Source organism: Pygocentrus nattereri, chromosome 18, assembly GCF_015220715.1.
Source record: "Pygocentrus nattereri isolate fPygNat1 chromosome 18, fPygNat1.pri, whole genome shotgun sequence".
Classification (NCBI taxonomy): domain Eukaryota; kingdom Metazoa; phylum Chordata; class Actinopteri; order Characiformes; family Serrasalmidae; genus Pygocentrus; species Pygocentrus nattereri.
In genome coordinates, this window is record NC_051228.1 from 502,501 (window position 1) to 517,500 (window position 15,000).

Below are 15,000 nucleotides of genomic sequence, written 5' to 3' on the forward strand. Positions count from 1 at the left end.
GCTCTTCGGGCTGATGGAGAATGCGTTGTGTTAGGTTCTATATAGAACCATCTAGAGCACATTCTCCATCAAACTGAAGAACCATTTCACCGTGCAAAGGGTTCTTTAAGTGCTCATGGCTCTACATAGAACAATTTTCTTTAGTAAAGAACCCTTGAAGAACCATTTTTAAGAGTTTACCAGCACTATCATAACAATACCAGAACCCTTTTTAGTACCATATATAACACATTTTCTATCAGTCGGAAGAACCGTTTCACCACCCAAAGAACCATTTAGGCATGCAAATGTGTTCATGGTTCTATATAGAACCACTGTCTCTAATAAAGAACCCTTGTAGAACCATGTTTTTGACAGTACCAGGTGTAGAACCATTTGTCAGTGGGTTAAAGTACATGAACAGTGGTATATATTAATATTCTTTAAGCTGACATTGATGCTGAGCAGTGGCAGTGTGTACCGTTGGATATGGACCATCGTTCACTGAGGTCACTCCAAACGTGAGATTGTTGGTGTTTTCAGGATCAACACTGACCACAGAGAGGGCCAGCGCTGGAGCCACAACACTGACCAACTCCCCTATGAAATCTGACATTTCAGCTCCAACGGTGTCTGTAATATTCAGGATGCTGAAATCAGAAGAGACGAGTGATCAGGAGGTTAAACCTCAGATACACATACAGACAAACACTCTTAACATGTAAACAGAGCGGTTCTGAGCGGTTCTCTGTTCTAGATAAACTTCCCGAGTCAGAGCCGTTCCCAGTGGAGGTGATGGGAACCAGGCGTCCCTCTAAAAGCTCCTCACAGTGGTGGTGATGGGAACCAGACATCCCTCTAAAAGCTCCTACAGAAAGTTCCTACATGAACTGGTTCTGAATTCACTGCCTGATGACTGAGACGCTGTTTTATGAGAGTTTAGAGAACTTCAACTCCATTCATGGTGGAGGGAGACATGCAGGGCGCTGTGCGGCAAAATAGTCCCCAAAGAAAACTCAGTATTCCAGATTTTCCACTGTTTTCCATCATCAACATTCCATATAAGCTCAGAAGACTCGTGTAGGTTCTCTGGTGGTTCTGGATGGTAAATAAAGTGTCTATATCTGTGTTGTAGTCATGGCGACGTCTGGTTCCCATCACCACCACTGTAAAGACTTTAACATGATTAAAGGAACACCCTGTTGTTTTTTCAACCTAAACCTCTACAGTGAATCACCTCACTGGCCGCAAAGTAACACTCACTCGTTGGTGAAGGGCTGCAGGTCACTCTTTGAGTTCAAGATGTTGGACACGATGCTGACGATGACCTCAGCGAGGTCACGGGTCACTGTGGTGATGTTCAGCACTTCCTGCAGCTTATTCAGCACCGTTTGCAGGTCACACTTATCCAGAGAGTCGTGCTCTTTCAGTATGTCCACAATCATCTGCAGGACATCCTCAGCGGTGTCTGTAAAACGGGCGTGAGACTGCTGCTTTATCCAAATTGCACACTAATAGACTTATTATGAACAGGGTTGCCAGATTGCTTCTATAGTTTCTAGCCAAATGTTCAAAATCCACAAGAAAAATGAAAAAAAGTCTAAAGTCATTTCAGCCAAACATTAATATTAATAATAAGCCGCTGGTTCTGTAAACTGATGGTGTCTGGCCTTGAGAATGAGCAGAGTGTTTAAGACGTTGCCAGGTGGCACTATCGGCCTTTTAAACCTTTTAAACAGACGTACTCTTTTATCTGTTCTAAGAACCAAAAGCTTTTTTATGTAAGTTTAGAATCAATAACCTGAGAAGTGCCTCGGTGTATGTGTGTCTTTTCAGACTGACAGCCCAAAAGCTTGAACCCCACTGATTAGCAATGTACTGCACACTCTAAAACAAATTATTCCTGCTAAGCCATGTTGACTGAGATTCACCGTTGGTCACTTCAATCTGCTCCAGGTCTGAGATGGTGGCCACCACAGTGGGGCAGCGTTGCAGCTCCGGAGAAACCCAGGCAGCCTGACTCGTCTCCGCATTCAGCAGACTGACCAAAGAGAAATTAACACAGCAATTAACGGCTTTGATTAAAATTCAACTCATCACAATCGCATTGTAGTTGCAAATAATAATAATAATTAAATCACATTTAATGTTTTTCTTACACCCAAAGCACTAGAAATATAATAGATAAGACAATATAGAACAAAATCTAAAACAAATATTAAAGCATATATCAGCATTTGTATATAATGCTACCCAAACCTTACCCAGTGTCTCAGTAGTGACTGTTTCCGTAGTGACGGTTTCCCTAGTGACTGTTTCCGTAGTGACTGTTTCCCTAGTGACTGTTTCAGTAGTGACTGTTTTGGTATTGACTGTTTCTATAGTGACTGTTTCAGTAGTGACTGTTTCAGGAGTGACTGTTCAAGTAGTGACTATTTCAGTAGTGACTGTTTCAGTAGTGACTGTTTTGGTACTGACTTTTTCAGTAGTGACTTTCAGTAGTGACTGCTTCAGTAGTGACTGTTTTGATAGTGACTGTTTCAGTAGTGACTGTTTTGATAGTGACTGTTTCAGTAGTGACTGTTTTGGTACTGACTTTTTCAGTCGTGACTGTTTCTGTGACAAGTTTAGCTTATTATTGCGCTCAGAAACTCATCCAGTTCATGACCAGCAAACACAGCTTTGAACAGCTGTTCATGCAAAAAATCATCATATTTTACATTAAAACAATAAAAACTGAACACTGGCGTTCCTGTTTGTTATGGGTGTGATTCTGACGTCATGGTGTCTCTCAGTGCCGGTGTGTTTAGCTGAGCTCAGCGGCTTTGCGGTTATCTTCTCTCTCAGCGTCGACAGAACATTACACACAACCATCTGCTGTAAAACACACGCGCTGCTGCTATCTAGAGCATGTTCTGCCAAATTGGTTTATGGTGGAGCCGCAAACAAAAAGTGTGTGTTTTAGTTCTTGGATGGACTGAGTGGCAGCGGTCATTGCGGAGAGCCGAGCATCCAGACGGCCGGATTAATGAGTCATTAAGATACGCAGAGCAAATATTAAATATCTGTCATTACATATCGGTCTGTTTACTGACGAGCCAATCAGCTTCAGCTTTAATGATCCCAATTTAAATAAACCCTTCAGAGCACACAGTGAAAGAGAACATTAGATTTCTAAATCTGTTTAAATCTATCTCACATCTAAAAATGAAATAAAAGCCAATAATAGACGCAGTCCGACTCTCTTTCTCACTGCAGACTTTATTTGAACCGGATTTAAAGATGAAACTATGATTTTTGTGAAAACACTGCAGCTTCAGTACATCAGTCAAACGCTGAAAGGTTCTTCAAGAGTTCTTTACTAAAGAAAAACACTCAAAGAACCTTTTGCATTCTTAAATGGTTCTCTGCATAGTGAAATGGTTCTCCAGATTGATGGAGAATGTGTTTTATACGGTACTATATAGCACCAAAATAGGTTCTGCTATTGTTAGTACACTCTTAAAAATATTATGCTTCAAGGGTGAAGAAAATGGTTCTATATAGAACCAAAAACACTCTGCCTGCTTAAATCCTTTGATTTATCCTTTAAATCCTTGACTGTTACTGTACTGTAGTGTTTTACTGTATTTCTGTATTATTGGTCTGTTTTGTGGTGTTCTACAGGTGAAATGCTGTCCAGACAAACAGATTTAAGCAGGTTTCTGGTTGTTGTGCAGTAGTGTGTATAACAGTGTGTACAGAGTGTGTGTTATTGGTACTGATATGAGGCTGAAGTGTTTATTGAAGGTGTTTATGAATATTGTACCACTGGCGGAAGGCCAGGCAGTCCTTATCTGCCTCACAGTGCTGCCATGCTGTGCGCTGAGCTGGAGTCCAGGGCCAAACGTACCGACCCTGCCGAGTCTGCTGGGTCAGCTGAGGGCAGAGACCAGGCTCTATCCAACACACACACACACACACAGACCAACCGGGAAGTCAGAAATAATAATGGACAGAATGAACTGTTATACACTGCCTTTCTCTTCAGTACACAGCGCCATCAATCCTTCCACAGCACCGAATAACTGTGTTTCATTAAAAAAGCATAATTCAACAATCCGCGAGAGAGTGAAAAGCTGGTCCACTGTTCCACGGCCGGGATGGGAACCGCATTGTTCCTCCTTAATCTGAGGTTCAACTATCAGTCAGAGTCTCTTGACTCTTGACCTTGACATAGACTTTCCCAGGGAGGCTGAACAGTGTGATATCCTGATAGTTGGCACACACCCTCCAGTCCCCCTTTTTAAAAATGGGGACCACCACCCCAGTCTGCCAGTCCAAGGGTACTGTTCCTGAGGTCCATGCAATATTGCAGAGGCACGTCAGCTACGACAGCCCCACAATATCCAGAGCCTTAAGCATCTCCAGACAAATCTCATCCACCCCCGGTGCCTTGCCACAGCAGAGCTTGCCAACTACCTCAGTGAGCTTGACACACCAGAGGCTTCTAGCCCTGACTCCTGTGAGGGAGGCATGTCTCCCAGATTAAGGAGTTCTTCAAAGTGCTCCTTCCACCGACCGACAATATCCTCATTTGAAGTCAGAGTTTCTCCACCCTTGCCGAATACAGCTTGGGTGCAGCCACCCTGACCATTCCTGAGTCACCAGACAGTTGTCCAGAACCTCCTTGAAGCCGACCAAAAGTATTTTTCCATGGCTTCGTCAAACTCCTCCCATGCCCTGGATTTTGCTTTTGCCACCATTGCGGCAGTCACCTTTCTCGCCTGTTGGTACCTCTCTGCTGAGTCGGGAGACCTTTGGGCCATCCAGTCCCTAAAGGCCTCTTTCTTCAGCTTGACAGCTTCCCTCAACAATGGTGTCCACCAGGGGGTTCTTGGGTTACTGCCCCAACAGGCACCCACAAGCTTTTGGCCACAGTTATGCCTAGCAGCTTCCACAATGGATCTTTTGAACAGGGTCCATTCAGACTCCATGTCCCCTACCTCCCCCAAGACATGAGAAAAGCTCTCCCAGAGGTGGGAGTTGAAATCATTCCGAACCGGGGCCTCCGACAGTCGTTCCCAGCACACACTATTCTCTTGGGCCTACCAGGTCTGACCATTAGTTTTCCTTGCCATTTGATCCAACTCACCACCAGATGGTGATCAGTTGACACCTCAGCACCTCTCTTTATCCGAGTGTCCAGAACATATGGTCCCAAGTCAGATGAAACAACAACAAAGTCGATCATTCACCTCTGACCCAAAGAGCTCTGGTACCATTTACACTTATGAACATCCTTGTATTCAAACTTGGTGTTTGTTATGGACAATCCATGCCTGGCACAGAAGTCCAATAACAATTCACCATTCGGGTTTAGATCGGGCCGGCCGTTCTTCCCAATCCCGCCTCTCCAGGTCTGCCAGTCATTGCCAACATGAGCATTAAAATCCCCCAGTAAGACTATGGAGTCTGTAGGTGGGACCCTTTCGAGAACCCCGCCCACTCACTCCAGGAAGGCCGAATACTCTTACCTGTTGTTTGGTGCATAAGCACAAACAACAGTCAGAGTTTCCTCTCTGCGATTTTAATTCGCATTGAGGCGACCCTCTCGTCCACTGGGACAAACTCCAACTGCACGGCTGCCAGCCGGGGAATCGTGAGTATCCCCACTCTTGCCCGGCGCCTCTCACCCTGTGCAACCCCTGAGTAGGAGAGGGACCAACTCCTATCAAGGAGCTTGGTTCCAGAGCCGACACTGTGGGTGGAGATGAGTTCAACTATTAACTAGTTGGTACCTCTCAACCTCCCGCACAAGCTCCGGCTCCTTCCCCTCCAGTGAGGTTACATTCCACGTGCCAAGAGTTAGTTTCTGCTGCAAGGGTCTAGGCCACCAAGGGTCCCCCTGCCATCTCCCACTGCCCGTGCAGCACTGCACCATTCCCTCATGCTGGACCTTGTGGGTGGTGGGCCCACATGGTCCTCCCATGTTGCTTCTTCGGGCTGAGCCCAGCTGGGTTATGTTGGCTGCCTGGCCACCAGGCGCTTCATGGTTGGTTTTTTGGATCGTGTTAGTCTGGGTCTTCACTCCAGACCTGTTCGCCATGGGAGACCCTACCAGGAGCATATTGCTCCCAACAACTTAGCTCTGAAGATCCCTAGACCACACAAGCCCTTCCGTCACAACAAGGCCTCAATCCAGTGTTTAAGACCATTTACTGTTAAACTGTGTTGAAGGATCAGCAGAGCTTTATTTTACTGTAGAGGAGGATTATTTTATTATTACCTACTGATCTGATTCAGCTGTGGAGTCATGAGGGGGCAGTGAAAGAGCCGCATGTTGCTGACTGCTGGTTTAGACCTGTGAGGTTGTAACAGTGTTTGCATGTGTGAGGCCGGTACCTATGTGTGATATGAAGATGTTTTCTGGATCAGCGTCCAGCCTCACGCTGCCATTGTTGTAGGGCTTCTCAAGCAGGTCATGGATCTGTCTCTGAGTCTCCTCAACATCAGAGCACTTGGGCACGAGCATCTGAAACACACAGCTGTGGCTGGGAGCAGGACTGTCTGTCAGTACAGAGTTCAGTCTCACTGACACAACATCAGTACTGTTAGCATAAGAGTGCATGTCATTCTGCTTTGAAATGACCTCCCCATATAGCACTGTTGTGACGTTGGACAAGCTTTAAAGAATTCTAAATGTAGGTATTGTGATATAAACCGAGTATGTTCTACAGTTTCTCGTTAGACTGAATGAATAACCGACTCTAAATGTAGGTATTGTGATATAAACCGAGTCCGTTCTACAGTTTCTCGTTAGACTGAATGAATAACCGACTCTAAATGTAGGTATTGTGATATAAACCGAGTCCGTTCTACAGTTTCTCATTAGACTGAATGAATAACCGACTCTAAATGTAGGTATTGTGATATAAACCGAGTCCGTTCTACAGTTTCTCGTTAGACTGAATGAATAACTGACTCTAAATGTAGGTATTGTGATATAAACCGAGTCCGTTCTACAGTTTCTCGTTAGACTGAATGAATAACCGACTCTAAATGTAGGTATTGTGATATAAACCGAGTCCGTTCTACAGTTTCTCGTTAGACTGAATGAATAACCGACTCTAAATGTAGGTATTGTGATATAAACCGAGTCCGTTCTACAGTTTCTCATTAGACTGAATGAATAACCGACTCTAAATGTAGGTATTGTGATATAAACCGAGTCTGTTCTACAGTTTCTCATTAGACTGAATGAATAACCGGCTCTAAATGTAGGTATTGTGATATAAACCGAGTCTGTTCTACAGTTTCTCATTAGACTGAATGAATAACCGACTCTAAATGTAGGTATTGTGATATAAACCGAGTCCGTTCTACAGTTTCTCATTAGACTGAATGAATAACCGACTCTAAATGTAGGTATTGTGATATAAACCGAGTCTGTTCTACAGTTTCTCGTTAGACTGAATGAATAACCGACTCTAAATGTAGGTATTGTGATATAAACCGAGTCTGTTCTACAGTTTCTCGTTAGACTGAATGAATAACCGACTCTAAATGTAGGTATTGTGATATAAACCGAGTCCGTTCTACAGTTTCTCATTAGACTGAATGAATAACCGACTCTAAATGTAGGTATTGTGATATAAACCGAGTCTGTTCTACAGTTTCTCATTAGACTGAATGAATAACCGACTCTAAATGTAGGTATTGTGATATAAACCGAGTCTGTTCTACAGTTTCTCATTAGGCTGAATGAATAACCGGCTCTAAATGTAGGTATTGTGATATAAACCGAGTCTGTTCTACAGTTTCTCATTAGACTGAATGAATAACCGGCTCTAAATGTAGGTATTGTGATATAAACCGAGTCTGTTCTACAGTTTCTCATTAGGCTGAATGAATAACCGACTCTAAATGTAGGTATTGTGATATAAACCGAGTCTGTTCTACAGTTTCTCATTAGACTGAATGAATAACCAACTCTAAATGTAGGTATTGTGATATAAACCGAGTCCGTTCTACAGTTTCTCATTAGACTGAATGAATAACCGGCTCTAAATGTAGGTATTGTGATATAAACCGAGTCTGTTCTACAGTTTCTCATTAGGCTGAATGAATAACCGGCTCTAAATGTAGGTATTGTGATATAAACCGAGTCCGTTCTACAGTTTCTCATTAGACTGAATGAATAACTGACTCTAAATGTAGGTATTGTGATATAAACCGAGTCCGTTCTACAGTTTCTCGTTAGGCTGAATGAATAACCAACTCTAAATGTAGGTATTGTGATATAAACCGAGTCTGTTCTACAGTTTCTCATTAGACTGAATGAATAACCGGCTCTAAATGTAGGTATTGTGATATAAACCGAGTCTGTTCTACAGTTTCTCATTAGGCTGAATGAATAACCGACTCTAAATGTAGGTATTGTGATATAAACCGAGTCCGTTCTACAGTTTCTCGTTAGGCTGAATGAATAACCAACTCTAAATGTAGGTATTGTGATATAAACCGAGTCCGTTCTACAGTTTCTCATTAGACTGAATGAATAACCGACTCTAAATGTAGGTATTGTGATATAAACCGAGTCTGTTCTACAGTTTCTCATTAGACTGAATGAATAACCGGCTCTAAATGTAGGTATTGTGATATAAACCGAGTCTGTTCTACAGTTTCTCATTAGACTGAATGAATAACCGGCTCTAAATGTAGGTATTGTGATATAAACCGAGTCTGTTCTACAGTTTCTCATTAGGCTGAATGAATAACCGACTCTAAATGTAGGTATTGTGATATAAACCGAGTCCGTTCTACAGTTTCTCGTTAGGCTGAATGAATAACCAACTCTAAATGTAGGTATTGTGATATAAACCGAGTCCGTTCTACAGTTTCTCGTTAGGCGGAATGAATTACCTAATCTAATCAAAACAGTAATAGAAATAAAATAAAATAAAGAAATTACAATTTTAAGCAGCCAAAAGTACCAGCATTCTGTAAAGCTTGTCCAACTTCACAACAGCAGCTACAAAACTGGGCAAAGTCTGAACGTCATTTACAATTGTTTACGTTTTCTGACTTTCACTGAGCTCTTACCTTTCTTCAGCAATGTAAAAACCCTGAAATAAAGAATAGAATCTGCTAGTCTACAGAATCAGGAGAAAGAACGACAGTGCAATGCAGCTCAGTGGCCCTGAACTGGACTCACCTCTTTCACTTCGTTGCTGCGTTTCTTCAAACTGAAAGACAAAATAAGAAAATTCATCCTGATCAAGCGGCACAGAAAAAACGGAGCAGGTTTGCAAAAATCTGAGTCCCTACAAACAATAATTCCACACCAGATCACTCTGAATGACTGCTTACATCTCAACCTCTGAACTGGTAGGGAACGCTTGTAAAAGGACTTTAAGTTGTCCTGACAAAGCTGTTTCCATGAAATCCCAGCTGGTTGTTAAGATGTTGGCATGTTATTACAAGTGGATGCAAAGGTGTTGCTAGGCCAATTCTATGCTTTGTTACCCTGGGTGGTTGCCAAGATGTTGCTAGGCCTTTGCTATGTTATCCCGAGTAGTTGCTAAGATGTTGCTAGGCCATTGCTATGTTATCCCGAGTAGTTGTTAAAATGTTGCTAGGGTATTGCTATGTAATCCCAGGTAGTTGCTAAGGTGTTGTTAGGCTATTGTTATATAATTCCAAGTAGTTGCTGAGATGTTGCTAGGGCATTGCTATGTAATTCCAGGTAGTTGCTAAGGTGTTGATAGGCTATTGTTGTATAATTCTGAGAAATTGTTAAGATGCTGCTAGGACATTGCTATTATAAGAGAAATACTGACCGGACAGTTCTTGTTTGTGGGGATATAAGATGGAAGTTTAGCACAGATATCCCTTTGGCAGAGAGAGTTCCGTAAAGCTGCAGACAAAGAAAAGCAAATGTATATATGTATCAAGCATCAAACTCATATGGATTTAACATCCATGTAGGCTTTACTGTTATGGAAGGTTGTCACTGATTTTATAACTTTCAGAATAAAATAATAAAGATAACTGATGATTTCAGCCCATATACAGGCAAAAATTCAGGAACAGCAAGTGCTCTACTGACTGATTTGATTGTCAGTTCTTCATTTGTTAAACTCAGTTAAACATTTTTTTCAGCCACATGATATATTGGGTGCTAATATGCATGTATTCTATCCTAATAGAGTCTCATGTTTTCTTTTTCTTACCCAGGTCTGGATAGTGTCTGCAGGGTCTACACCTGATTCTTCAATTGTGACATTCACACTGACCTTGAAGAAACTGTCTGTATCAAAGCACAATGAACACTACAATGTAAAAGCAGACAAAAATCTTTTTGCTGATTCATAGATGCAATACAAGAACAGGACATTAACACAGTATACATATTACCTAAATTACATTCTGATTACATTAGAAAATTCATTTTCAGCAAAGGTGAACTTCTAACCTGTGGCTGGAGGAAAAACTGGAGACACTGATGGTTTGGTTGTGCTGCGTGTTGTTGTGCTTGGTGTTGTTTTTGTGGTGGATGTTGTGGTTTTGCTGGTTGTTCTTGTGCTGGGTGTTGTGGTTGTGCTGGGTGTTGTGGTTGTGCTGGGTGTTATGGTTGTATCTGGTGTTGTGGTTGTGCTGGGTGTTAAGGTTGTACCCAGTATAGTTGTGGTAATGGGTGTTGTGGTTGTGCTGGGTGTTGTGGTTGTGCTGGGTGTTATGGTTGTATCTGGTGTTGTGGTTGTGCTGGGTGTTAAGGTTGTACCCAGTATAGTTGTGGTAATGGGTGTTGTGGTTGTGCCAGGTGTTGTGGTTGTGCTGGGTGTTATGGTTGTATCTGGTGTTGTGGTTATGCTGGGTGTTAAGGTTGTACCCAGTATAGTGGTTGTGCTGAGTGTTGTGGTTGTGCCAGGTGTTAGGGTTGTGCTGGGTGTTGAGGTTGTACCCAGTATAGTGGTTGTGCTGGGTGCTGTGGTTGTGCTGCGTGTTATGGTTGTATCTGGTGTTGTGGTTGTGCCAGGTGTTGTGGTTGTGCTGGGTGTTATGGTTGTATCTGGTGTTGTGATTGTGCTGGGTGTTATGGTTGTGCCAGGTGTTAGGGGTGTGCTGGGTGTTGAGGTTGTACCCAGTATAGTGGTTGTGCTGAGTGTTGTGTTTGTGTCATTTGGTTTGGGGGTTGGTTTAGGAACTTCATCGCCATCTGAGGAGAAACAAAGAGTTGCCACAGCTCAGGTTTTTAACATCCCAGGTTTATCACAAAAACAGGTTAAAGAGGTTAATGAGTGTAAAAAGAATAAAAATGGCAGCCACGTTAGAGAGGTAGTAATAAGGGTATATAGCAGGGATCACACATCTTATCTGTAAAAAGCCTATGCAGCTGCAGTCGGAGCATATCTCATATAACTAATCAAGACTGAGAACCAACAGATTAAACAAGTATAATCAGTTGCTTGATTGGAACCACACCAGCCTTTCGTGAATAAGATCAGTGACCCTTGGTGTAGAGGGTAAAGAGGGTCGGGATGGTAGCAGGGGTAGAAAGCGCAACAACGGCAGACATGGTAATGAGGGTCTAGGATACTAGGATACAACAAGTATTGAGGACAGAGAGGCTAAGCAGGATGCAGAGGGTAATGAGGGTAGAAAGGGTAACCAGGGAAGAGAGGGTAATGAGGATGGAGAGGATAACAAGGGTACAGAGGGTAATGAGCATTGAGAGGGTATTTCTAGGTTTAGAGGGTAATGAGAGTAGAGAGGATAATCAAGGTAGCGAGAATAATAAGATGTTAGAGAAAGGAATCCATTTACTGAGGATAATGAGGGTACAGATGACAAGGTAGAGAAGGTAATTAGGAAAGGCAGAGCAATTAGAGTACAGAGGATAATGAGAGTATAAAGTGTAACTAGGATGCAGGGGTATTGAGGGTAGAGAGGGTAACTTGGATACAGAGAGTATTGAGATTAGTAGTGGTAACTAGGGAAGAGAGGGTAATTAGGGTATAGACGATAACTAGGATACAACAAGTATTGAGGAAAGACAGGCTAAGCAGGATGCAGAGGGTAACGAGGGTAGAAAGAGTAACCAGGGAAGAGAGGGTAATGAGGATGAAGAGGATAACAAGGATACAGAGGGTTACTAGGGTACAGAGGGTAATGAGGGTATAGAGGGTAGCTTGGGAACATAGGATAACTAGGGTAGAGATGATATCAGGTACAGAGGGAAATGAGAATAGATAGGGTAACAAGGATACATAGGGTAACTTGGGTAGAGAGGGTAACTTGGAAACAGAGGGTAACTCGAGTAGATAGGGTACATAGAATACAGAGGGTGTCTAGGGTAGAAAGAAAATGTAATTATTGTACAGAGGGTCCTGAGAGTAGAGAGGACAACAAGAATGAGAACAGGTGGTAACTAGGGTACAGAGGGTAACTTGGGAACAGAGGGTAACTAGGGTACAGATGGTAACTAGGGTAAAGATGGTAACTTGGGAACAGAAGGAAACTAAGGCAATGAGGTTAACTTGGGAACAGATGGTAGCTGGTACAGAGGGTAACTAGGGTAGACAGGGTAATCTGGGAACAGAGTTTAATGTGGGTAGAAAGGTTTGAGTGAGGATAGAGAGGGTACTAAGGATAGAGAGGGTAATTATGATAGAGGGTAAATACAATACAAAGCATATTGTTCTATGTAAAAACCTTTCCATTTTTCATTGTCTTTACTTTACATGGAGGCTCTTTAATGTTTATTTTACAACAAATGGTTTTACACATATATCCATTGAAAGGTTCTTTAAACATGGTGTAATGGTGTGACATCCTACCAATAGAATAAATGTGCAGAAACTCCTTGAGTGGGTACAGGTGGTATACGGCCGTATGAAACTCATTGCTGAGACGCTCACAAACCAAGTCCTGAACTTTTCCAACATCATCGCTGGGAATCACAGTGAGATGAGCCAAAGCATCAAACCTACATGCATCATTGGAGAGATAAACACATGCTAATTTATTTAATTCATATGTCAACCTTTTGGAAATCATTATCAAATGCCTTTTGATAAGACTGTTTGATTGAGCTGGTTGTAAATCCTAATTTAGAAGTTAGAGTTCATAAACAAATGAGATATTATTAGATTATTAGATTATTATAGGGTGCATCTAACCAGGTTCACAGACTATATTAACCATTTCAGGCTAACCTAAAACCATGGCTTCATTAACTATTTTCTAACACTGTGTTTTTAGTTCTTTTGCTGCATTTTTTGATATGTGAAGACCTTGATCTAGCAAAGCTGAAGATTTCTAGATTTGTGTTTGGTTTGTTACTCACAAAATGATAAGAAGCTCTTACCGATTAAAACTGGGGTCTGAATGAGTTTGTACATTCAACAACAAAGGAAGTCTAATGTCTAAGTCTAATCCATCTTTTACATATAATGTTAAGCACAGGCCACAACTCCTCTGGCAAGTTAAAAGCAACGCTGTCAAATTCTCTATATTATGTATATATTTGTATGTATATATCTTCTGCTGGCAACGTTTTGTGTGTTAGAAACTTCAAGTAGGTTTTTGAGAAAGACATCCAACATTACCAGCTGACTTGGGGGCCATTCGTCAGGTTTCCTTTGTCCTGTTACAGTAAGAATTGTTTGTTTGTTTATGAGGTTTTATACTCTGTATTTAAATGCTGTAGAACGGATGTCATTAGGAACATTTACTCACATCTCCTGTTTTCCTGTGGGTTCCAGCAGAGCTGCAAAGAAGGATATACAGAGCTTATATAGGGGGAGTAAAATATTACAGAACTAGGCTGAACAGCAGATTTTGACACTTGAAACATTGATTTCTTACCTTGGCACAGGAGATACAAGAACTCTGTGCAAGTAAATGTATGATGGAAGGACACACCTTAGCTGAGAAACAGAGACATCCAAACAGTGCATGATTCTGCTTTCAGACAAACTGGCATTTCACATTACAAATGCTTGCAGTAAGTGTGTAGTTTACCCAGTAATGTGTGATGTCTCGGGCTTCGTAACTGTTGATGTTTCTGCTGGAGTGAAGAATGAGGAGTCGAACTTGAACCTCGTAGAGAGACCAGTCTAACACAGGAGGAGAGGAGTTATGAAACACATGAGATGTTGTTAAATAAAATGACAAATTTTAAATGAACCTAAATATGATCCAGAGTCACTGTGTGGACACACTGGACTGACTGAATGGATGTTTTTATACTTGTTATATAAACCAACATAGAGCAGCGCGACTGGTCAGCAGCAAAACCAGCGGCATGTTGTGTTTTTGACACTGGTATGCTGGTCAACCAGTACGATCATGCTGGCTGACCAGCTAAGCCCCAGCACAGACCAGCTCTTGACCAGTATAAAGCGTCTAAGATCAGCATGGAATTCCTGCTGGTCTGTGCTGGGTTTTTTCAGCAGCGATAGAAACAGATTATTAGGAAAAGTCTTTTTAAAATGTAGCTCTACAACTTCTGTATTTTGGCCAGATCAGCAGCCTTGACCTGCCGCTTGTGTGACGGCCCTCTGGTGCAAAACAATGGACCAAACCCAAAATGGCAAAACAATAAGCTTTTAATGCTCTTAACAACAAATGAGTCGAATTATTCAGAAAATTAGCAGGAATTAAACAAATAGCTGCAGGAAGTTAACATGTAAGTGCTGGAGTTTAGTGTCTAAACATGCAGACAGTCTTTTACAGAGTCAGCACTGACCCACTCAGCACTGACCCACTCAGCACTGACCCACTCAGCACTGACGGCTTCAAACAGCTGAAAAACACTGCTGAGCTGGTTTATACAGAAGTCTCGAGAGGCCATGAGCTGTTGCTAGAACTTTCTGGATTGTTATCCTAATAATGAGTTAATTATCTTGAGATTTTAAGATATCAACATTGTTATCTTGACTTTGTCATTGTGACAACAAAATTAATTATCTCTAGACAATTTTTTTATCATGAGAAAACAAGATTTCAAGATTCCAAATTTGTTATCTTGCGATA

General features: G+C 41.9%; 1 protein-coding gene across 2 annotated transcripts in view; it reads right to left on the reverse strand.

Annotated features, from left to right (window-relative positions):
* Positions 1–15,000, reverse strand: part of LOC108444503 (adhesion G-protein coupled receptor G4) — a 26,054-nt gene that overhangs the window by 8,504 nt on the left and 2,550 nt on the right. The window contains exons 4-18 of one of the 2 annotated variants that reach the window (XM_037547130.1): positions 13,987–14,081; positions 13,831–13,892; positions 13,702–13,732; positions 13,572–13,609; positions 12,801–12,949; positions 10,436–11,179; positions 10,194–10,270; positions 9,801–9,877; positions 9,176–9,206; positions 9,064–9,086; positions 6,364–6,506; positions 3,788–3,917; positions 1,911–2,020; positions 1,243–1,447; positions 461–629 (exon numbers count right to left, since the gene is read on the reverse strand). In XM_037547130.1, coding sequence (XP_037403027.1) covers positions 461–629; positions 1,243–1,447; positions 1,911–2,020; positions 3,788–3,917; positions 6,364–6,506; positions 9,064–9,086; positions 9,176–9,206; positions 9,801–9,877; positions 10,194–10,270; positions 10,436–11,179; positions 12,801–12,949; positions 13,572–13,609; positions 13,702–13,732; positions 13,831–13,892; positions 13,987–14,081 — 2,084 coding nt within the window. Of the gene's footprint in view, positions 1–460; positions 630–1,242; positions 1,448–1,910; positions 2,021–3,787; positions 3,918–6,363; positions 6,513–9,063; positions 9,087–9,175; positions 9,207–9,800; positions 9,878–10,193; positions 10,271–10,435; positions 11,180–12,800; positions 12,950–13,571; positions 13,610–13,701; positions 13,733–13,830; positions 13,893–13,986; positions 14,082–15,000 lie in introns of both variants that reach the window. The other variant, XM_037547129.1, reaches the window with a different exon arrangement.